The following is a 23,845-nucleotide window of genomic DNA, read 5'->3' on the forward strand; positions in this document are numbered from 1 at the left end:
GACATGTAACAGACATATAAACCAGGCAACATGCATTTCACTGGATCAGTTTAAGCAGTGTTCTTTTTTAAAAGATAAGGTATGCAACCACCCTGATATACAACATCAGGCTGGAAAGGCATCACCTGTTTGGGGAGATTAATGGTCTATTTATAGACTAATGACATTAGACTATTACTTATCAGCAACTCATGTAGTATGCCTCTTATACAGAGAGACTACTGAAATTGATATTACCATGAAAGACTCTGAACAAAACTCACTGTAAAGCAAATGCTCCTGGAAGCCATGCCGAGTTATTAGGTTAATTACTGCTGTAGGTCTAAAGAAAGAAGAAAGATATATCACAAGCCAGGAAACATTTAAATGAAAATTCAAGATCTTATGTTTATTTCAAGTCAAACACCATAACACTAAACGGTTATTTCTAAATGCAGCTTTCTAAGCTTCAATACCTACAGTGCTGTGAAATTTGGAACGATTTACATCATGTTTGTAGCATTTAGGAGTGTGACTTTGGTGCTTTGCATATTTGGCTTATTTTATTCACAGTCCAGAATTTGAATATGTTTGGGTGCAGACGGCATGAAGTCATTCTGCTCTATTAATGCATAACTGCATATACTTTCTGATACTTAACAAATATGTTGTCAAAAGACACTACTGGCAGGCTGTAATAGGGTCTTATGGAACTTCTATGACATTTTTTGGGAGTAGCAAAAGGCTGTGAAGAATGAATGAGTTCTGCTTTCTCCACTATTGTCAGTGAAGACATTTTCTGTAGTGTCAAAGAAGATACTAGCTATTTGACATTTATTTTCATACATATGAAATTTGTTATGGTCGGACCAACTGTATTCATGGGAATATTACTTTCCTGTTGTAGTCTCCAAGATTTGACTTGGGCTGTCTTGTCCTACAAAGTCCATGATGTAGGCTAATGCCATTAGCAAGCAATTCTTGACATGCAAGCTCAGTTTACTCATAACAGGGGAGAACATAGTATGGATGGAAGACTGGAACGGAGTGGAAACGGTGGGTGAGAGAAAGTCCTCTCACCTTTCTAATATTCCCTGCATTCCAAGACCTGACAGTTTTGCAGACCTAGCCTCATTATGCATACAGAATAGGATGGCAGCAGGTAAAGAAAATTTCTGTGGCTGACTTTATGGATAATACCATGGGCAATGCACTTTCTGTGTGAGATGCTGTCTGGGCTGCATGAGCTGGATGGCAGTACACATAAACTGAGAGGTGCTAAAACAATTCCAATGTAAATTAGGCAGGAACGAAGTCTTTAAAAGTATGCATGCCCTCACTGCTTTGTAGCTTCTAGCTCTTTCTCACTCTGTCCCAGTAGCTGGGCTGTACTTGGATCGCTAGATGGAAGGTAAGAAAAAAAACACACAAACATAATAAATCTGCTTCCTATGAGCTGCCTGATGCATACCCACTTCCTGTCATTGTGACACACATTGTACTATTAGAAGGCTTTGAAGCATTACAATTGTTGATCTGACAGCCCACAATCCAAAAAATTGAAGTGTGAAACTACTAGTCTATATGATTACGGCAGAGTGCACTGTAGAAAAACAAGCATGAGAATGATGCAGTCATCATTGCTAGATATTAAAAATAGAATCTAATTCAAATGTAGCCTTTTAATAGAGAGTCTTAACATAGCAGATTACTGCAGCTATGTATGCAACCTGCACATCTTCCCAAGAAGATTTTTAACACAGTTACAAATTTACATGTTTAAGAATCAATTCTTCATTCCCCCTCCATGTACAGGGAAAACAGTATAACTCCCACAAGCAGAAACGCATGATCAGATTTACCTTGTGATGGCACTGAAGAGTCCACGAATGCGGGCCCGATGCCGAGTTACAAATGCTTCTGTAAAAATCACCCCTCGGTTGTCCTGATCTATTTGCCCATGGATAATTTTACCCAGACGTGCAGAGAATGTCTGAGAACAGAATCACAGAATTTGATTGGACAAATGATTTAACACTGCATTGAGTTTTGAGTGCATGCCACAGGTGTTTAATAAAAAGATTTAACCTCGACAGAGTCAGGTATTACACAACCACAACCACAACCACAAAAGCATCCCCATCACTGCCTGCCATATAAGAGAAATCTTTCTGAGCAATCTGGGGTGGAATGGGCATTTAGGGGGATCTTTGGAAGATCCAGTGTTCTCTCTAGTTATCACAAAGCTTGATATTCTGAAGCCTGGCAAACATGCTCTGGAAAGTTTAGTTCAGACATCACAGTAACAATCTGTATTCATCCAAGAGCAACTGATGGGAGTACCCATCTTCTACAATATTCTGAGCTACATTTTGTGGCTCTGTCACAAGACTGGTGGGAGCCTGAGCCTGTTAGATTCCCTGAACATGAAAGATTCCCTGAACAGCTTTTGCTCTGCCTTGCCCCATACAGAGGGAAGGGCAAAAATGATTTCATGGATGAAGTCTGTATTATTCCAAGGCACATGGAACAATCCATCTAATATTACTTTTCCACTCTAGAGCTGCCTCCTCTCTCTGGCATCCTGCAGCTGATGCACAGAAACAGGCACACATACACATAAACAGTATCTAGTAGAAAGCCCCTGATCGACTTTCTCCTGTCCAGGACCACTGTGAGATAAATTCAAACAGTTGCAAGCACATAAGCAGGGGTACTTCATTGTATTATTTCCTTGAAGCATTCCACAATGTACATGGGTACCAGTAACTAGCAAGCCCAAAGCTGCAGAGAGTACTATGTGCGATTCACTATTAGACATATACCTTTCCCCCTCTCTGAATTTCTAGTTTTTGTTTTTTTAAAAAAACTGTCTAGCCCTTTTCCTTACAAAGAGAGAAAGGAAAATGTGCAAGCAGACTTTTCTCTCAACTGCCTTGGCAGGAATGGGAGAGATGAATCTCAAGGTAACTCTGGAGACAGCTTGCTCCATACCAACAAATTCAGTCTCACTGGTCCTATTCCATAGCAGTGGCCCCCTTTTTTTCTTTACTCTCTTTTTTAACAACATCAGTTAAAAGTGAGAAACAAAGGCAGAAAATGCAGTTTTTATAAATGGGGGAGAGCTGTGGCCTCTATTTGCAGCAATGAATTTCTCTCAGAAGCATCTGGGGCCATAGGTGCAGGGTGCAAGAGTAAAGAATGAGCCTTCCTTCTCATGCACTTTTTTTTTGTTATTGAAAGCCACTGTGGCACAAACTGCTTGAGAGAAAGAATATGCACCCCTAAGCATAGAACGCCCTTTACTCATCAATAACCATTTTCATTATGATTCAATATTAGCATTCAGGCTTCTTACTCTTTTTATCAAGAACAATGTTCTGATGCAGTAAACAAGATCCAGGACATCATTCTTGGAGGAAAACAACTAATAATCAAAATACAGCAAAATAATTTTTGTGTGGCTAATTGGTGACACAATTTGAGGTCCATTTAGAGTATTCAGAACAACAAGGCATTCTGCACATACCAGTATGGGTCTAGTCTAGTGAATACCAAATCTTTCAATAATATTATAAAGTGATACTGGCAATAATATGTAAGAGTGCCATATAAATAAAACATACTGCCACTTATTTTCCTCATATATTCATTTAGGAAAGTGCATTTTTATTTATCTTTAGCTACAGATTTCCCCCCCATGCAATCTACAGATCAACAAACTTTTTCCAAGACTATTTTTAAACAGTATGGGTCAAGGCAATGACTTGCTCTCCTGGCACCTGAGCACAAAGACTATTGTTCTTTTTGAAGAACCAAGCAGATCAGATAGCATTCATTTACTGAACTAAGCAGATCAGATAGCATTAGTTTACGTTTGAAGGACATTGCTTCATGTCTATATTATTAAGTACAGAGGCTGCCGGAAAATGGAACCAAGATACAACACTGAGATTTGATACTCCAGTAACTGTGTTTTGTAGAAACAAGCAAATTAAAATAATGCATATTGGATCACATAAAATTCAAGCATCATAATTTTACTACAGCACACTGTCATCCAGAAAATAAACCTATTATCCCAGAAATAAGGACCATAAAATAGTTATGGGGATAAAATATCATCTACTTGGGACATTTTTGCATTATGACAGTATACAGTTACCTGCTTCAAGAAGTCTCCTGGAAGGTCATATGTTTTACACAAATCAGATATTTTCACTTGGCCTGTTTCCTGTAATTTGTCATTGGTTTCTTCTGCCACTTGATCTAGGTAATGCCTAACACATGAATACAAGTATAAAATGTTGATACACAGTTCTAAATTTGCCTCACATATGTATTCTTAAACCAGTTATTTCAGCATTTTTTCGTCTGATACTATGGAAAAAGTTCACAGATGTAGTTTGCTGGAGTGCTTTCCACCACCTCTTTCTTCCTCCAGCAGCTCCCTGCAAATTCTACAAGTCTTCTAATGAACCCTGGGAAATTCTTGTAAACAAAATGTACTGTAGCATGGGGGTGGGGGATGAAATGAAGGGGGAAAATCATGCAGAACAGCCTACTGCTTCTTTCACTGTTTTGCTGTGGTGTTCATAGATAATAATTGCATCCAATTAACTCTCCTCTCACCATAGTTCGTGTTACAGTGCATTTTGTTTACAACCCCCCCCCCCCCCTTCCTCACAGAAGATTTTTTGGGATGTGCAGGAAGCTGGTGGGAGAGAAAGGCAAAGAAAATCTTTATTTCATACATTAAGATGTTATAAATATATCAGACCTTTAGAAAAACATCAGTATAAAACAGGTCTCCAGTTGTACCTTAAAACAAAACAAAAAAAAATTATTCCAGCATAAGGTTTTGCAGAATAAATTTTGTTAGTTTTTAAGGCGCTACTGGAGTCCTGTGGGTGACAATGTGGCAAATGAAGTTCAGTGTTGGTAACGGTAAGGTGATGCACATTGGGACAAAAAAATCCCAGCTTCAAGTACAGTCTAATGGGGTCTGAACTTGGTGAGACTGAGAAGGAAAAAGATCTTGGGGTTATAGTGGATAGCTCAGTGGAAGTTTCAACCGAGTGTGCTGTAGCAGGGAAATGGCAAATTCTATGTTAGGGATTCTTAAAAAAGAGACTGAGAATAAAAGGGCCAGTATTATAATGCCCTTGTATACATCTATGGTACTGCCTCATTTGAAATATTGTGTGCAGTTCTGATCACTGTATCACAAAAAAGAACATTGATGAACTGGAAAAACTACAGAGGAGGGGTTGGAGTACCTTCCCTATGATGAAAGGCTGAAGAGTCTGGGACTTTTCAGTTTAGAAAAGAGACAATTAAGGGGGGTCATGATAGCAGTTTATAAAGAACTTCTGCCTCTCTCCAAATACTAGAACTTGAGAGCATCCAATGAAGCTGATGGGCAGTAGGTTCAGGACAGACAAATATACAAAAAGTGGTTAAAATGTAGAATTTGCTGCCTGAGGATGTAGTGACGGCCACAGGACTATCTATCTAAAAGGGGATTAGATAGATTCATGGCAGATAAGTCTATCAATGTCTACCAGCAATGGTGACTGAGGAGAACCTCCACATTCAGAGGTACTACACCTCTGAATCCCAGAGCCAGGAAGCAACACATCAGGGGAAGGCCTTGGCCTCTATGCCCTGTTGTTGGTCGTCCAAAGGAACTGGCCAGTAACTGTGTGAGACAGGATGCTGGACTAGATTGGCCTTCAGTCTGATCCAGCAGGGCTTGTGTTGTTTTTATTTTGCTTCTACATAGATAGCTACCTATCTGGAATCTTTACATGAATGGTAAACTGAAGTCACAGAATTCAGTTCCTTGTATTCTTTCACCTGCACCTGAAAGGCTTTGAGCTAACATACTATTTTCAACTTCTAGGAGTATTGCACTCAGGTTTGACATCACAAGCAAGTCATGATGATCCATGTCAGCAACAGATTACTATAAAACCATATCAAGTTACTGTTGTCTGTACTATTTCAATCATAGTTCCTAAAACCAAATACAATCTATTCTGCCAAAGATCCCAGATAACAGTGTCCATAGGAGAGTAGATCCAGCCCCTTTGCACAGCAGCTTCCAGCATAAGGAGTCTTCAAGACTTCAGACTCTGCTGGATCCACCCCAAAAGCAAGGCAAGCTTCACCAAGAAGTTCCTGAATTCCAGCTTTTGTGTCTAGAGCAACTAGTTCAGATGATGGAATGCTTCCAGATCCTTTTACACATTTCATGTCATTTTGCTTCAGACATCAGATATAATATAGGACACCTCTCCTATCTTCTGTGTGCATTTCGCTTCCGACAGTTTCCTGTCTGAGGTGCATTCAGTCATGCCACACATCTGCACACATCTGTCTTTTTCTTTTATTTGGATTCATTCACTCACAAAGAATGACAAGAAATAGGGCAAGAGAAGCCTTTCTCTCTTTCACAGAATCAAAGAGTTGGAAGATACCTCCAGCGTCATCTAGTCCAACCCCCTGCACAATGCAGGAAACTCACAAATACCACCCCCTAAATTCACAGGATCTTCATTGCTGTCAGATGGCCATCTAGCCTCTGTTTTAAAAACTTCCAAGGAAGGAGAGTCCACCACCTCCTGAGGAAGCCTGTTTCACTGAGGAATTGCTCTAAAAGTCAGGAAGTTCTTCCTAATGTTGAGCCGGAAACTCTCTTGATTTAATTTCAACCCATTGGTTCTGGTTCTACCTTCTGGGGCCACGGAAAACAATTCCACACCATCCTCTATATGACAGCCCTTCAAGTACTTGAAGATGGTAATCTTATCACCTCTCAGCCGCCTCCTCTCCAGGCTAAACATGCCCAGCTCCTTCAACCTTTCTTCATAGGACTTGGTCTCCAGACCCCTCACCATCTTCATCGCCCTCCTCTGGACCCGTTCCAGTTTGTCTATATCCTCCTTAAATGTGATGCCCGAAACTGAACACAATACTCCAGGTAAGGTCTTACGGAAAGTTAGAGAACTGCAATAATACTTTAGAACAGCAATTCTCACTTTTATGGCAGTTCAAACTGCTTCATAAAAGCTCAAGAATGATTCCTCAATCATAATTCATAACTATTGGCCTTCATTTGACATTCATTGCACCTAAAAGCATGATATGAATTTCCACTATATTTAATTACCCTTGAAAGAACTCACTCATCTATAAGCTGTCCCAACACTAGTTGAATGGTTCGATCTGATTTGACAATGTCATTAGCTCGGCTTTCAATATGCAGCAGATCTACATTTATTACCTGGAGGGGAGGAAAAAAAACAGGTTCGTGCCTAGAAGTCAAATTAGATTGCCATTAAAACAATCTATTTTCAGGTTCATAATGATTATACACCAGCAACTTTTCAATTTCAATACACCAGCAATATCTGTATTGGAACAGAGATTGTGGTACCGGGAAATAAAACAGCTATTAACTCAAACATACAATGTACATTTTCAGTAAAAAAAAACTAATTATGAAAAGCTTCAATTACTTGAAGTTTAGAAAAAGAAGGAAAAAATTAATGGAAATGAAACATTAATTAATTTTGTGAATGCCCCAGTGATCAGGCATTTCTATTTATATGTTCTCTGTTATTTAATAAGAAACTTCTAAAGAAAATCCTGCTTCCTTTATAGGTTAAATCAGGTATCAAACAAATATCACAAATAAAAACATTTGTTTGTATAACCAAGTAAGAGACCATCATAACAGTATGTAAAGAACTGCTACCTACAGTTACTAAAAATAAACTAGAGCTTAGTGATTAGCTGTGTATACACTATTTTATGACTATATATTTATTTGTTCATCAAGCTGCAGTAAATTTATGGTGACTCAAGAAAAGAGACGTTTAGAAGTGGTTTGCCTGCCTTAACACAGTGACCTTGCATTTCCTTAGTGGTCCTCAATCCAAATACTAATCAGGGTTAACTCTTCTCTGCTTCCATAATCTGACAAGATCAGGCTAGCCTGGGCTAGTGAGGTCAGGACCATTTAAATATACAATCTACTATAAACTTTACAATGGTTCAATTAAATACAGATTTCAGACTTCTTTTCTAAAAAAAAAAGATAAAAGTTACCTGTTGCAAATCAACAATGTTTACGCGACCTATAAGAAGAAGAATGTATTAAAACAGGTTTTAAGACACTGGTATAAACAGTCATTAACAAAGAAAGTAAAATTTTAAGACTGTTCATTTAATTTTATAATCCAATCAAACATTCAGCCAGATCTTATGTATGTTTACTTGGAAATAACCCTAGTCAGTTCACTTAGACTTACACTCACACGGTATGTGGAGGACTGTAACTTCCCTTCACATGCAGCTTTACCAGCATGGCTACTCCAACTTCATGTACTGTTATTCATATGCTGTTCCAGCTTCACAAAAAAGATAAAGAGGACCCAGCAATTACTTGAAGGCCTGAGATTCTGGCATACCCAGAGAGTTTTACACAGTCACAATGACATTCAAATCTAATTTAGGAGAGGATGCTATTCCACAAAGGCAAAAGCATGGATGCAAGAAAGCATCTCCTCCTCTGAAGCGAATTTAGAAGATGCCTCATAGATGGACTTCAAAAGTACATCAGGCTTATACAGAGCTCTGTATCTATGTCATTAGTTGGAAGTGAGTTCTACAGAAATAAGTCTGCTAGTCTGATGAAGGAACAAGAAAAGTGGAAGGATGAAAGTGAAGCTGTGAAGAGATCATTACCAGAAAGAAAACTAGTTTTATTACTCTTTCTACACATAACAGGACATTAATTATTTCCAGCCAAAGCATTTGCCAGTGAACACATCTTGTTCGGAGTGAAACTGTTGAACAGATCTGGATGCTAACCACATCACAATACACTGACAGAAGTTTATTAAACTCAGAGGAAGTACGACACTATCAAGCACTAAAATCGCATCTTGCAGGTGACTCAGCAAGACAAAGACATGTTTCCTATGACATATATTTTTCCCCAAGAGCAAATGGGATGTCACATCTTCATTCTTTGAATTTCTAAGGGCATCGAGAAACAAAGGGACACTTACCACCACGAACATGAAGTTCATCACGTATCTCTCTACTAATTTGTGCAGGAGTAATATACTCTTTCCCATCAAGAGTATGTACAACATCCAGCTGTTTTTCAGCAATCAACTTGGCAATGATCTCTATGCAATTACGTTCCGATAATCTGCACACATAATAAAACAAGGCAAACATCTTCAGGTACAGCCTCACACCCCTGGAATTTAAACTAGTGATAACATTGCAACTATAAGAATCTAGAGAAGCTTCAGCACAATATTTGTATTGTGTTTATGCAGTGTAACCCTAAATAGTAACAGCCTTCTAACTTCAGTTATCTTAGTGTAAATAAGGTAGCACAATTACTCCCCTCAATCAGCTATATTTGTAGGATAAATAAGAATTCCAGTTAATATATACATGTTATTACTGGTGCATATTAATTAATTCAGATTAATACAAATGGAGAAGTAGGTTGCAATCCTATGTCCTTGGCAACAGCCAAGCTGCCCAATCCACTGTATCACAATTCAGTGATGTGAGCACCATTTCAAGGCACAAATCTGAAACACATAAAGTGTTTACAAACCATGCTTAGTGATTCAAAAACACGGGGGGGGGGGGGGGGTTGCCTGTGTCCTACAAGCCCTTCATACCTAGGATTTTACTCAAACATGCAACTATGCCAATGGCTGTAGTCAACAGAGTAACAGTTATAGTCTGGAAGACTTTGGTTGGAATCCCCACTCTACTCTGAAAACTTGCGAAGTGTCTTTGGACCAGTCACACATTCTCAGCCTAACCTACCTCACAGAGTTGTTGAAAGAATAAAGTGGAGGAGAGGAGAACAACATAAGCACTTTTGGGTCCCCATGGGAAAGAAAGACAGGGTAAATATAAATGAATAAACAAAAAAACTTATTTATTCACAGCACAAACACAGTTTGCTCACTTCTTTTGCATCTTTCCACCTTCCTTCATGTATGGAGCATGACTGAGAGCTTCTGCTGAAATGCAATTTGTTGTTAAATCCAGATGGAGGCACCTGGGAAAATGATACTCTCCTCCTTCCTTCTCTCTGAAACCCTGGGATTACAAATGTTGATTTAATCTTAGTTTAGAACTCCATTGTGTTAGAAGGAAAACTTCAAGTTGCCTGTGTGCCTGCATGTACCCCACATATGAAGGAGTGCAAAAGGAACGTGTGAGCATGGTTCAGAAGCCATGCTTATAACTGTCACAAACAGTGAGAGCCAAGAAAGTGATTTAGTACAAGATTTCTGTGGTGAGCTCTTTCAATTTTGGCTCTGTTTCAAATACATTTAACATAAAAGTGTGAGCTGCTAACATCAATGGATCTCGAATGCATTTCAGTTCCCCAGTGCTCCACTATAATGATTGTCCACAAATCAAAACAGTTGTCGGTCTCAGTAAAACTCTTAAACACAAGGTTTATACTATAACCAGAAGACTGCCATAGAAATTTTAGTCATGTGTGGATATATAATATAGAACAAAGTGTCTGTAGAAAACTATTATGAAAGCCTCAGAAATATTTTTCCAGACATACTTTGTGATGGCATAAACTTAAGCAAGAACATCACTTTAACTATCACTATCTTCTTACAGATCTCAAGCGAGTATACCTGTTTTAATACACACAAATAAGAAACTGGGGACAGAGTTGTCTTCTTTTAGTCTTCTGACAAATGAAGCTATCCAACAGGATAAATGTATATTGTGTAGGCATAACTTTCCAGCTTTTCCTAAATTTCCATGTTAGGAATGGCCTTTTGGCAAGGATTTCACTACCAACAATAATAAAGGATGGCAGCTATGAGCGCTTTGGTGAGACGATTGGTACAGACGACACAAAACCATGTTTTTAGCTGGTTTGTCAAACCAAGTTTCTGTTTGTAGGCACCTAGTCTGTTTCAACATATTCTGCTTTCATTGTTTTTGCTCTGTTTACAAAGTTTCTGCAATAACTACCTGAGGGTATCATAGGGGAACAAGACAGAATTAAGTCAAGTTGTCCCCATTTGTACATCATATGAAAACTGGTTGATAATACTAATTTTAAACGTTGATTTCAGATCCTGGTTTAACAGACCCTAGTTAGTGGACTGCCTACGTTCTGGTTTGAGGAGCCATCTGAAACTATGTGGCTTCTGTGTGTGCGCATACACAGGGAGGCAGAAGATATTAAGTTATGAATTTTCAGGACACGTTCCTGCAAGCAGAAATATCGCTTAAAAATAACCAAAAACCAACCAGTTACTCCTGTGGCTTTAACAGCAGAATGCAAAAACCGAGCTTTTCTTATCATGGAGATAAATCGTTAGGGCAAGTTCCACCTGCTGGGTGCTTGGGTTGTGTGAAAAGCATGACAGATTGCTGACCCCAAGTTAACAGGAAACCTCAGCCTATGTTTTTGGGCGGAATGTTACGGTAGCACCTGCAAGAAACGCTGCTTATACAAGCGCAAGTGGAAATGCTACAGGGGAAAGCGGTTAAGGCACGCCAGCAATAAAACTGACGGAGGAGCGAGCTACCGGGAAGGGGCTCCCGCCTGGCTCCGCCTCCTGGGCTTCCGTGTTATCTCTCCCCCCCCCCCTCACCTTTGTGACGCCTGGGCAAATTGGGCGGACTGGAATTGCTGAGACAGTTTCAGAATCTCTTCCCACGTAGCCGCCATAATCGTGGCTCCGGGAAAAGGAGAGACAGCGGGAGACGGAGAGTGAGAAGAGCGTCCAGACAAGGCCTGCTGAAACTCACACGTCAGCTGGAAAGTCTCTTCGACGACGGGTTGCGTGCTGGGACAATCCACCTTCTCGCACTTCACAAACGGCGTCCCCACTGAACAGCGCCATCTGCAGGAGATAGCTTAGTATGTGGTATTAGAAGCAGCGGTCTGGTATGAAGGAGGGGGGGAGCGGGATGCTGGGATTGGCGTCGTTTCAGTGCGAGCTTCGCATCTTCCAGTCTGTTTCGTGAAACATCGCCCTTCTCATCTCCAGTGTAGACGTAGATATTTCAAGAATCACTGTTGTAATCACATGTGTCAACAGTACTCAGTAAAACAGTTTTCTGAAATGATTTGATTTTTCTGCATGTTAGAAACTAGTTCCGTTGAAATAATGAAATGCAAGGAAAGGGCGAGATTGATGCTGCACGTTTTAAGGGATTTGCCAAAATAAGATTAAAGAGTCCTCCACTTCTTGACTTTTATCCTTGCTTTCTTCCAAGGAGCTGCGTTCTCTGAACGCACATTGATTAAATAAATTAGTGGGTTTATAACTACTAGTTTTGTGCCCTATAGTGGCATTCACCTATTGTGTCTTGTGGCAGTTTGAAGACTAACAGATTTTTTGTGCATGCTAGAATTTACTGTCAAGTGGATGCTACATTCAAATTCCCACCAAGGCCTGCTTTCTATTCCCCATCACCTAGGCAAGACTTTTTCCTCTCCTGGGGCAGTGCCATATCTATGGAAGGGACTGCAAAAAGCTGTGAAGGCAACACATTATTTTTTACAGGAACAATTATTTAAGGGAGCCTTTGGGTGAATATGGTTTTATTTCTGGCTCTTTTTTGTTTGTACGTTGATTATAATTTACTTTTCGTGGATTGGACTCTTTCTACACATAACAGGACATTAATTATTTCCAGCCAAAGCATTTGCTAGTGTACACATCTTGTTCAGAGTGAAACTGTTGAACAGATCTGGATGCTAACCACATCGCAATACTTCTGGGTCACTTCAGAAGTGACACAGACTCATTGCTGCAATGTCAGCTGGGTCTCCCTTCCATTACTTTTTAGTCCTCCCATCCCTGCCAGTTGCCAGGAGAGACCAGACAACCTTATGTCCTTGAAATATATTAAAATTGCTTTGTACAGGTGCGGTATATTTTTTCTTTTCTATAGGTATTCCTGAAACAAATAAGGAACACTTTCTTGAAATAAAGAACAGATAACAAGCCTATTTTGAGAACATTGTCCAGAACTGCAGACAACAATGTGAGATAAATTGAGGTGAGAATTGCAGACCACTGAGTATACCAGAAGGGTTTAGTGGAAGGATTAATAATCATAAAGCATGGATAAAGCACTGAGGCTATTCCACAAATGTTCTAATCCCTTTCCTCAGGAGCCTTGACAGAAGCATTAGTAGTACAATTTTTGGAAGAACTGTTAACACCTTTTTGCCTGGTCTGGTACCCAACAGCTGGAACTCTTAAACTGAGATTTTAATTGTTCATGTTCGGGGATTTTTTTTTACAGTGTTCTTGTAATCTCTTCTGAATCTTCAAAATGGAGAAGAACAGAGTGAAAAGCATGTAGATCAGTTGTTAATTCCTGAAGTAGTAAGTAAGTAAGTAAAAAGTAAGTAAAATTTTATTTGTATCCCGCCCTCCCCCGCCACAGCAGGCTCAGGGCGGCTAACAGCATTCAAAAATAAACAGTACAGTAATAAAACATTGAATTAACATTAAAACATTAAGACATTAAAACCAATCAATACTTAATTAGAACAATTCTAAATCTAACAGTACATCTGGCGGTAACATTATTGTTTGACGCTATCTCTGTCGGTTGGCATATCAATAGCAGATCCCTGAGCCGGACCATTTTAGCGTGTTGTACACTTATAGTTCAGCTGTTCATAAACGCTAACTTAAAGAGGGTAGTCTTGCAGGCCCTGCGGAACTGATCAAGGCTAGTATAAAAATAGTGGTGATTGCCAATATATATGTATACAATACAGTCTCTTATATATTAACATTTTAAGTCATGGAAATTCTATCAAATTCCACACATATAATAAAAGACTGCCAGTAACTTTAGTATCTAGCATAAACAATAACCAGTGTGACTCATTGAATGCTCTGAGTTAAATATGTTGTCGAAGGTTTCACGGCCGGAGTTCATTAGCTGTTGTAGATTTTCTGGGCTGTATGGACATGATCTTGACATTGTGAGACCTGATGTTTCACCAACTGTGACTGGCATCCTCAGAGGTATAACGCAGAAGACTGGAGTTCTCTCTGGGTCAAAGTGAGAAGAAGATGGTAGGCAGGTAATTTATATCTACTCAGGAAATTGGGGTAGGGGCTGAGTCATTATCTTGTGGGAGCCTCCCAGTCTGTGACATGTTAATGGAGGAGCTTTCCTGAGGGGGTTCTTTTGTATATGGATTGGCTACTGAAATTCTAATTTTATCTGTAGTGCTGTTGTGCAGTTGTAGACAGGTTTACATCAGGACCACACAATGTAGCATCCAGACAAGAATAAAACAACATGAAAGACACTGCACATTTGGCCAACCTGAACAATCAGCAGTGGCTGAACATAGCCTAACTCAAACAGGACACAGTATTTTATTCCAACACTGTAATGTTGGACAACACATCCCATTACCATGTTAGATTGCACAGGGAAACCACTGCAATCCATAAACATAAACACAGTTTCAACAGGAAGGAAGAGAGTTTAAAAATGAATAGGGCATGGCTTCCAGTCCTAAAAACACACAAGATGCTCTGCATCTTACAACAGCACTACAGATAAGATTAGAATTTCAGTTGCCAATCTACACAGCCATATAGTCTAGAAAATCTACAACAACTAAAGCTCTGAGTGGACGTTGCAATTTATAACTCAAAATTTTAAATCTACAACTAAGAAATGATACATTGTCTTGGGGCAATACAGAGCTGTGTGGCTTATTGCCTGACTTATACTGAGGCTTTTTGCCTTACTGGAATACTGAAGCTTTTTGCCCTATTGGAATTTGCAATTGCATGTCCAATAATTTACCTGTGCTGAGGAAGAAGATTCATATCTTTGAAACATGGGACAGCTACTTCAGACTCTCTGTTCCTTGCCAGGTCGACTTATTCTTGGATTAAGACAACTTGAATTGTATATATTGGACTGCTAGTATGAAACACATGCTTTGCTATGGTATTTAATTATCTTAATCCAGTTATAATACTTCTCCCTTGTCCTGATGCAAGGTCTTTCGTAGTCTACATCTAAACTGCTTTGGTGCTGGTGAGCAAAGCCTTCTTCCTGTATCACTGTTGCTCCGGAGTGGAGCTGAGATGGAAGATTAGTAGTATGCCCTTTGACACACTTCAGCTATTTTCTGGAAACAAATGGTTTATTGGGTTCATGTTATGTTTTATAGCTGCTGTTGAAATTTTACTAGCAATAAAGATCACAAAAATGGTTTGATGTTTGTTTCTGACAATTTACAGATTCTTAGAGGATGTATGATAGCAGACAGCAAATTGATTAAAAAAATCACTATGCCAATATTGTAGCACTGACTGATGTTCAGTTGCAAAAAATACAATAAATGCAGGTTTAATAAACAAGAGGCAATTCATCCCCTGTATCTTATTGATTCACACTGGTAAAGCTGTTCGCTGACCCTAATTAGAAACAGTAAAGGAAAATTCCACTGATATTAATGTTGTCACAACAAATTAATGCTGTGTGACAAACTATGTTACAAAATACTGTTAATACCCACAGGTGTTCAAAGACATTGGGTTACCACACATCAAGCAACAAAAAACTTATTGTTGATTAACCAAGTATGTTAATGGAATGATGTGAGTTCTGTTACTGTTGCTCAGAGCTACCGAGGATTCTTTGAGATTTGTAAAATGGACACATGGATGGCAACATATGAAAGCCAATATGGTTGGTTTTAAAATAGTCTGACCTAATTTTTGGCCTATTTTTTCTTCCACTTAAATATTTTAGGTTCACCTTCTATACTGGAAAAACATATTGAGAAAATCCAGTTCTGTACTAAAGAAGACAGAATACCTTACCAGGACCATTTAGTAGGGTTGGCTTTAGAGACCACATTTAACCAACATTATCCCAGTATGTGTAAAAATGTAGCTTGTTGGCAGGCTCTCTTTATTTCCCCTCTTTGTTCTCCTGTGGCTATTAACAGGTGGTAGTTTTGTGTCTGCAAACCAGAGTTCTTACGATGCCATCAAAAGCAGAGTTACATTCTTCTAAGCCCATTGACACCAGTGAACATAGCAATGACAGGGTGTGAGGGTTGCCAGGTCCTCTCTGGCGACATGCAGGGGATGGGGAGTAAGGTTGCCAGGTTGGGAAACTCCTGGAGATTTGGGGATGCAGCCTGGACTGGACAGGAACCTTTGTGGATTCCAATACCCTAGAGCAGGGGTGGCCAACGGTAGCTCTCCAGATGTTTTTTGCCTACAACTCCCATCAGCCCCAGCCATTGGCCGTGCTGGCTGGGGCTGATGGGAGTTGTAGGCAAAAACATCTGGAGAGCTACCACTGGCCACCCCTGCTCTAGAGTCCACCCTCCAAAGCACCCATTTTTGCCAGGGAAACTTTGTAGTCTACAGATGAGCTGTAATTCTGGGGGATCCCCAGATCCCACCTGGAGGCTGGCATACTTAAAATCTGCTTAAAATTGCACAGTTAGAAACCCAGTTTGTGAAGGGAAAACTAACTCTGGTTAACCCATGCATCTTCATTCATATATCAAAGGAATCTAGATTTATTTTCTAACTGGGATTCTTCCCTTAAGAAAGGGGGTCAGAGAGGGTGTCAATGTTTGGTTAAAAATGATTTCTGAATGTAGTTGAAATGTTGGCAGGAATGCTGAGTCCAGCTGCTGTCTTATACTAACTTTAACCATAGCATTGATAATCATTTGCATGGGAGCAAGGCTTTTTTTGTAGAAAAAGCCCAGCAGGAACTCATTTGTGTATTAGGCCATACCCCTGACATCACCATTGTTTCGCACGGGGTTTTCTGCAGAAAAAGCCTAACAGGAACTCATTTGCATATTAGACCACACCCCCTGATGCCAAGCCAGCCAGAACTGCATTCCAGTTAAAAAAAAAAAAGCCCTGCAAGGGAGGTATCTGACACTTCTCAGAAAAAATTTTTGTGCAGAGAAATTCACGTATGTGTTACAATATTTTAACCATGCCACTTGAAAACTAATATGTAATATTAGTTTTCAAGTGGCATGGTTAAAATATTGTAACTAATAAACTCTATGTCTGTTATGTAAGCATAACGGCATAGAGTTAACTAATTTTAGATTCTGGGCTTGATGTTTTTTCTATTATCACTTTCAGTGGTAATCTATACTTAAGATGTGAAGCTGCAGTCTCCTTTAAAGCCTCTCTGGCCCTAATGGCACCACCGTGTAAGCATGGGTTAAAATCCTTCTAATCCAATATCATCTGATAAATAATATCCCTTTAAGCATCTATAAAAGGACATTTTTTGTTCAGGCTGTTGGCAGCTTTCAGCAAAGACCTGAGGTGGTGGAGTAGATTACAGCACTTCGCGGATACAGGGTCACATTTTGGAGTGTCCCCCTATGTAAAACTTCCCTATGAATAGAAAATGACAGCAAACAGCTTGTTTCATGGCACTTACTGACTCCATCATTCCATTGTTTTGCAGCTTGGAAATTATGTAGAACAAAGACCTTGAGTATAGAGTTGCCAATCCCAAATTGGGGGCAGGCGATCCCCTGGTTTGGAGGCCATTCCTTGCTTCAGGGTTATCAGAAAGTGTGGGGGGAGGGGGAATGTCCACTGAGCACTTTATTATATCCTATGGAGACCAATCCCCATAGGGTATAACGGAGAATTGATATGTGGGTATTTTTGCCTTGGGGGGGGCTATTTTTTGGGGTAGAGGCACCAAATTTTCAGCATAGCATCCAGTGCCTCTCCCCACAAATCTCCACAAGTTTCAAAAAGATTGGACTAGGGTGTCCAATTCTATGAACCCCCTCCCAAAGGTGCTTCCATCCTCCATTATTTTCAATGGAAGGCATTTAAAAGGAACATGGCCCCTTTAAATGTGATGCCAGAACTCCCTTTGGAGTTCAATTGTGCGTTTCACAACCTTGCTCCTGGCTCTGCCCCCAAAGTCCCCAGATATTTCCTGAGTTGGACCTGGCAACCCTCTTCCTATCTTGCCTTTTCCTCCTGAACAGGAAACCTCAAGAAAGCTTGCAATAATACACAAAAAAGCTTATTATTCCACATTACAACAAACATGAAGCCTTAATTAACAATAACAATAAAATAGAAATAAGAGGCATGAAAAGTATGCATCAAAACAGGCTAGCTGGGCTTTGCAGGCCTCCCTGAAAGCTAGTGAGGTATATGCAAACACCTAACTTCTTCCAAGAGACCATTCCAGAAAGGCTGGAGTTGAGGAACCCTGAAAATAAGCAGAGGGAAATCTTGCAGCCCCATGGTAGAACAAGAAGGAGTCACTTCGTGGAATGGAGTGGCTCATGTCAGACACCTTGAGGTAAAAGCTGACTATGTGTTAGAAGATTTCACAACAGTAGAGCAAATTACTGAAAACTATGCTTGTGTACTCTGAGCAAACACAGCCATCAAAATTCTGATCTTGGAAAGGCCTCCATCTGCAGTCTGAAATGGCACAGTCCATTCTACCTCCTGGGGACTCTGCTACCTTGTTGCCATTTCATTCCTCTGCATGTGTAAACTAGGTCAGAGACCCAAAAGATGCTGCATTCTGTGCCCATTGCATGATGCTATGATCATAGGGTTTCCAATCTCCAGGTGGGGCCTGGTGATCTTCTACTTTTACAATTGATCTCCAGACTATAGGGATCAGTTCGTCTGGAAAAAATGGCTGATTTGGAGAGTGGACTGCATTGCATTGTTTACTGCTGAGGTTTCTCCCCTCCTCAAACCTTGCTGTCCCCAGGGTTTACCCTGCAAATCTCCAGGTATTTCCCAGCCCAGAGCTGGCAAAACTTATGTGCATTAGAACACTAATGTGGTACCCAGGGGGGCACCATGGTTCCCATAAATGTGTTTCCTGATGCTCACTTCCTTCTTCTCCAAGTATTTCCCCCCCAAAGCAAAGAGCCAGTTCTGGCTTTCAGCTGCTTCACTGGGGCCAGAGGTGTTTTAGAAGAGCCAAAGAGGCATCACCTTTCTGTCTCCAAGCAACAATTGTTCAGAAACAGCCACCTCTGTCATAAGAGCTTTAGAACCTTTAGATTTAGATTAGAATTAATCAGATTAGATTTAGAAACTTTAGATTGTGTGACTGATCTCAATCTCCATGGAAGCTGTTTTTGCTCTGCTCTATTACCCCCTGTGCAGCAGCCATTTTATAGTGGTTCCCCAATACTTTCCCTCAAAATTCTAGTACTGACCATAGGCTCAACAAGGTTAGGGACTCCTGACCTGCACAAGAGTAGCAATTTGTAAAATACTGGTGGGTGATATCTGAAAAATGACACTGAACTTCTTTGGTAAACTGCAGCTGTTCTAAAGCCTCTTGAGATGTGTATAAATATAGGTTGTTAAGAGATCCAATTTTCTTCTACTTCTCCGTGGGTTCCTAATAGTCACATGTTGGAGGCTAACAATAGCACCCATTTCTCCCCCAGATCAAAATATCTGAGTACTCATTAAGCCTTTGTTTTTGGAGGTCATTAAATCCTTCCCCCCGCCCCCCCTTGGGTTGGAAAGCCAAACACACTAGAGCAATTTGCTAAGTAAATTTCTGCAGTCTTATGTTATGCCAAACTTTCTTTGATCTTGTTTCAGGAAACTGTTGAAATGAAACACAGGGGTTTACTAAAACTATTCTACCGTGTCTTTTGAGTACCATGCAGAGCATTACAGCAGACAAGAGATACATTTTTAATGCTTTCAGGCTTTTGCACAGTGTGATATCCAATTCACTGTCATGTTAGGAAGATACACTGGAAAAATATTAAAGCAGGATTAGCCACCTGCATGTCACTGGGCAACTAAATGCTTGACTGAAGAAGTTAGCTCTGCCTGTCATTTATGGCACAACCTGCCATTATGCTATGAAACTGTTTGTTGAGGGCAGCATGGAAATATCCAAAATATATAAATTCAGTATATGCATTCATACCAGCTGAAATGCTTAGGCTGGTTATGAGTTAACTATTTGCCCCTGAGGTTCTTTCCCTTCACTTGGGAAGCGCTTTTAAGTGGATTTTGTAGGCACGTGTCCCGGAATTATTTTATGTGCACCTGACTCTAGAAAATCCCATGGATTGTTCTGAAACTGGAAATTTTAAATAGCCTTGTCATTTTTAAAGCAATGTGTGTGTTAAGTGCCTTCAAGTCACTTTCAACCTCAGTTTGGCCATTTTAACTTCTAGCGAGATTTCAGGTTTGATTTTATTTATACCCCACTTATTTGTCTTTTTGGCAGTCCACAGTACCCATAAACATCTCCCCCAACATGGCATTTCAAATGAATCAACTTTCTTCCTGTCAGCTTTCTTCATTGTCCAACTTTCGCACCTATACATAGTAATGGGGAATACTGTAGTATGAATTATCTTGACCTTGGGTGACATATCCGTACATTTAAGGATCTCTTCTAGATCTTCCATGGCTGCTCTTCCTGGTCTCAATCTCCTTCTAATTTCTTGGTTGCAGTCTCCCTTGATGATGGTGCCAAGGAACAGAAAACTTTTAGCAATTGCAGTTCTTCATTGACAACCTTGTGTGTGTGTAAGTACCATCAAGTTGCTTCCGACTGATGGTGACCCTATGAATTAATGTCTTCCCAAACATCCTGCTGTTAACAGCCTGCTCAGGTATTGCAGATTTAGGGCCATGCCTTTCTTGACTGAGTCAACCATCTCATGCTGGGTCTTCCTCTTTTCCTGCAGCCTTTAACTTTTCCTGCCAGCGATAGCCCACCAAAGTTGTATAAATAAAGATTAAGTTAAAGACCTTGGAGTTGTGTAATTCCTCAATAGTCATTGCTTCTCTTCTCGATGTTCAGCTGTAATCCTGCTTTGGCACTTTCTGCTTTAAGCTTCATCAGGACTCGTTTGAAGTATTCACTATTATAAAGCAAAACATTACTGCACAAACAGCTCTTCTGGGAGTATGCCCAAACCATGGAGCTGAAGCTTCTATTTTTGCCACAACTTCAGTCATTCTTGCGAACCAAATTATAGTTCCAAAGGGACAATGTGATAATGTTCATGGCACTCTCATCAATGTTCAAGCTGGGAGAGATTCTTTTCCCAAATTGTAGATACAAGCACAAACAATTTGTATCTCTTTAAGAGTGTTCTTATGTGGGAATTGTCATAACTGGAATCATATACATTCTAAGAAACTTTTTCCATGGAACAACCTTTTTTTCTATGGAACAACCTTTTTACAAGTAAATTTCCAATTTAGAGGATTGCAGCCAATCAGGATTAGTTCATTGGTTATGGTCTTAATCGTAAAAAAGTATCTACAATTTTAAATGAGGTTCCATTCGATCTTTATGGTAGTAATATAGGTTCTGGTATGATTTTGAAATGTTTTAAACTCCCATAGAGGATGGTGTTGCAATGGATTAGGTAAATATGTGAAATATAGCCCAGTTCAACTCTCAAAATTATTGTGTTAAAAATTATTATGTTAAAGGCCCATTCAAATGGAGGTATTGCAATGGGTTTCAGCCTTGAAGAATTTTTGTTAATGTCATACATTTAAGAAACTAATATGTAACACACAGCTGCATGGAATCAACAGAATGGTCTTTAAAGTAGAGTTAGGCTGATTCCGCATTTGGCGTTTGCCCTCCTTTCACTCCGGGGTTGTTCCATGCGGGCCAGATTTCCCGATTCCGCATTAGAGGATTTCCCCCGGATTCAATTCCCAATCTGTTCCATGTTTTCTGATTCCACATTACCACTGCTCCCGGAGTTCCCCCTCCCTCATACGTTTCCCTTTTTTTTTTACACGCATGCGTGTTTGCGTTACAACGTAACGTCTTTATTTGCATTACAACGCAATGCCAGAGGCATAATACTGGCAAAGTCACGTGTTTTCCTTTCGCCCTGCCATTGGCAGGTTGAGCACCATGAAATCTGAGTCGGCAATCCACCGTTTTTATCCACACACGCTGAATGTTAAGCACACAGTTTTCTGTTAAAACCTATAACAAACAGATGTGTGAAAGGGGGGGAAGAAATATGCAGAGGGGTTAAGGGAGAAAGTTTCCCCAACCTATCAAAAATATAAAGCTGTAAACATAATCAAATTTCCGCTCCCATTTGAGGCCATGGGGGGGGATCGATAAAGGTGACAATCACGCATGTTTAAAGTAGTTCGTGCAACATCACTTTTTATTTAGTTGCGTTGCAACAATCTTATTTGGAAAAAAATATAGCAGTCAGGATTGATTTTTTCGGAAGGGGGAAGAACGTAATCGCAATGCAATGGCACATTATCAAATTCACGTGGAATATAGTAAAGAAGGGGGGCGGGTGCAAGTAAGTGATGCATTCGGGAAAAAAATAGCATTACATCGTTATATTGTTTTGCGTTGTAACGCAAAATGAATTGTTTTAAAAAAATTAATCCATTTCAGAAAAATATTGCATAATTTTCAAAGGGAGTAAAATTGCGGAAGTATGACAAAATAACTGGGCGGAATCATGGGCGTGGAGTTATTTGGGTGTGTTCTACTGATGCAAGAAGTTTGACAGCGCACTGGCTTGAGTTCCGCACATAAAATTCTGAGCCTCGGAACCGCAGCAAAAAAATTATCTGGTATTTTGCCGATCTTCTTAATCCGGGGCAGCACTGCTTCGGAGGTGGGTCAAACTGCCGCCCCGGGTCAAAATGTGTGGAAACCAACATCTGCCCCGGGGGAAACACAGCGTCAGAGCCAGAACAAAGGCTAATGCAGAATCACCCTTAGTGTTTCAGTCTTTTGCACAGAGCATTTGTTAGTAGACTCTAAGAGGCTTTTGCATTCAGTTATAGAAGAGGCACAGGACTGGCCTGCTTAAAATTTTATACTTAAGTGGCTTTGAGCTAATTTGCTGTCAAAAGAATGGCTTACTCATAATTAAGAATGAATGAATAAATAAATAATTATTATAAAGAGTATAAGAGCAATTGGCCATCTATAAGAACAGCTTGCTTCTAATAAAAATATTGCAGAGAGCTATTGGCCAGCAAACTCCAGAAGGTTTGTGCATCTGGTTAAATGAATAAATTTGGACTGGCTTAAGCTCCTAATATAAATATATGTACTTAAGTGTCATTGAGTGGTAAGTTTTTTACAACTATATGTAAAATTAAGGATTAACTATTTCCATTCAGCTTTGTGGTGTGTCTTGTTGTTATTACCTTGTTTTATTCCAGGATGAGAAAACTTAAGATAGAAGATGTTGCAGAATAGCATTAACAATGGGTTGTTACAAGAGGCTTGTAAGCCTAGAAGAAATGTAGGAAGGATTACTCCTGAGGAAGTCCATTGACAAAATGAGCCTATATCTGGGTGCTCAAAGGACCTTTCTTGTAATATTGGAATGTGGGAATGGACCTCTGTGATAATATCATTATGTGAAATTGTTATTTCTAGTGAAGTACAAAAAGGTTATTTAAAAGGTTTTTAAATGGTTTTATTAAACATTGTTAGCCAGTGCAACACAGTATTTGTTTCTTTCATTGCCTGTCTTATTAACTGTGATCCCTATCTGACTCAACTGGGGATTGGCAACCGTAGTTGGAGCATTGAACTACAATTTAGGAAACTCATGTTCAAATCTTCACTCTGACATGAATCTCAATGTGAAGTTAATGCTTCTTTCTAAGGAATGACTAAACTTTTCACTGATTAATGGCTAAGGCTGCTTTGTGGAAGTTCTGGAACTGGACATGAAGATCTTTTCAGCACTTCTTAATAGTTTGCAAGCCTGGGTACTGCAATGTTTCTGGGT

At 39.8% G+C, this 23,845-nt stretch overlaps 1 protein-coding gene across 1 annotated transcript in view; it reads right to left on the reverse strand.

Moving 5' to 3' along the window:
- The window catches only part of LOC132590825 (E3 UFM1-protein ligase 1-like), a 41,154-nt gene extending 29,260 nt beyond the window's left edge, over positions 1 to 11,894 (reverse strand). The window contains exons 1-7 of the mRNA XM_060263756.1: positions 11,661 to 11,894; positions 9,060 to 9,205; positions 8,095 to 8,123; positions 7,170 to 7,267; positions 4,145 to 4,259; positions 1,842 to 1,972; positions 264 to 322 (exon numbers count right to left, since the gene is read on the reverse strand). Of these exons, the coding sequence (XP_060119739.1) occupies positions 264 to 322; positions 1,842 to 1,972; positions 4,145 to 4,259; positions 7,170 to 7,267; positions 8,095 to 8,123; positions 9,060 to 9,205; positions 11,661 to 11,737 (655 nt within the window). The 5' untranslated portion in view covers positions 11,738 to 11,894. The remainder of the gene's footprint in view (positions 1 to 263; positions 323 to 1,841; positions 1,973 to 4,144; positions 4,260 to 7,169; positions 7,268 to 8,094; positions 8,124 to 9,059; positions 9,206 to 11,660) is intronic.
- Positions 11,895 to 23,845: the final 11,951 nt, after the last annotated feature.

The sequence above is a fragment of the Heteronotia binoei genome, unplaced genomic scaffold (genome assembly GCF_032191835.1).
Source record: "Heteronotia binoei isolate CCM8104 ecotype False Entrance Well unplaced genomic scaffold, APGP_CSIRO_Hbin_v1 ptg000825l, whole genome shotgun sequence".
NCBI lineage: Eukaryota > Metazoa > Chordata > Lepidosauria > Squamata > Gekkonidae > Heteronotia > Heteronotia binoei.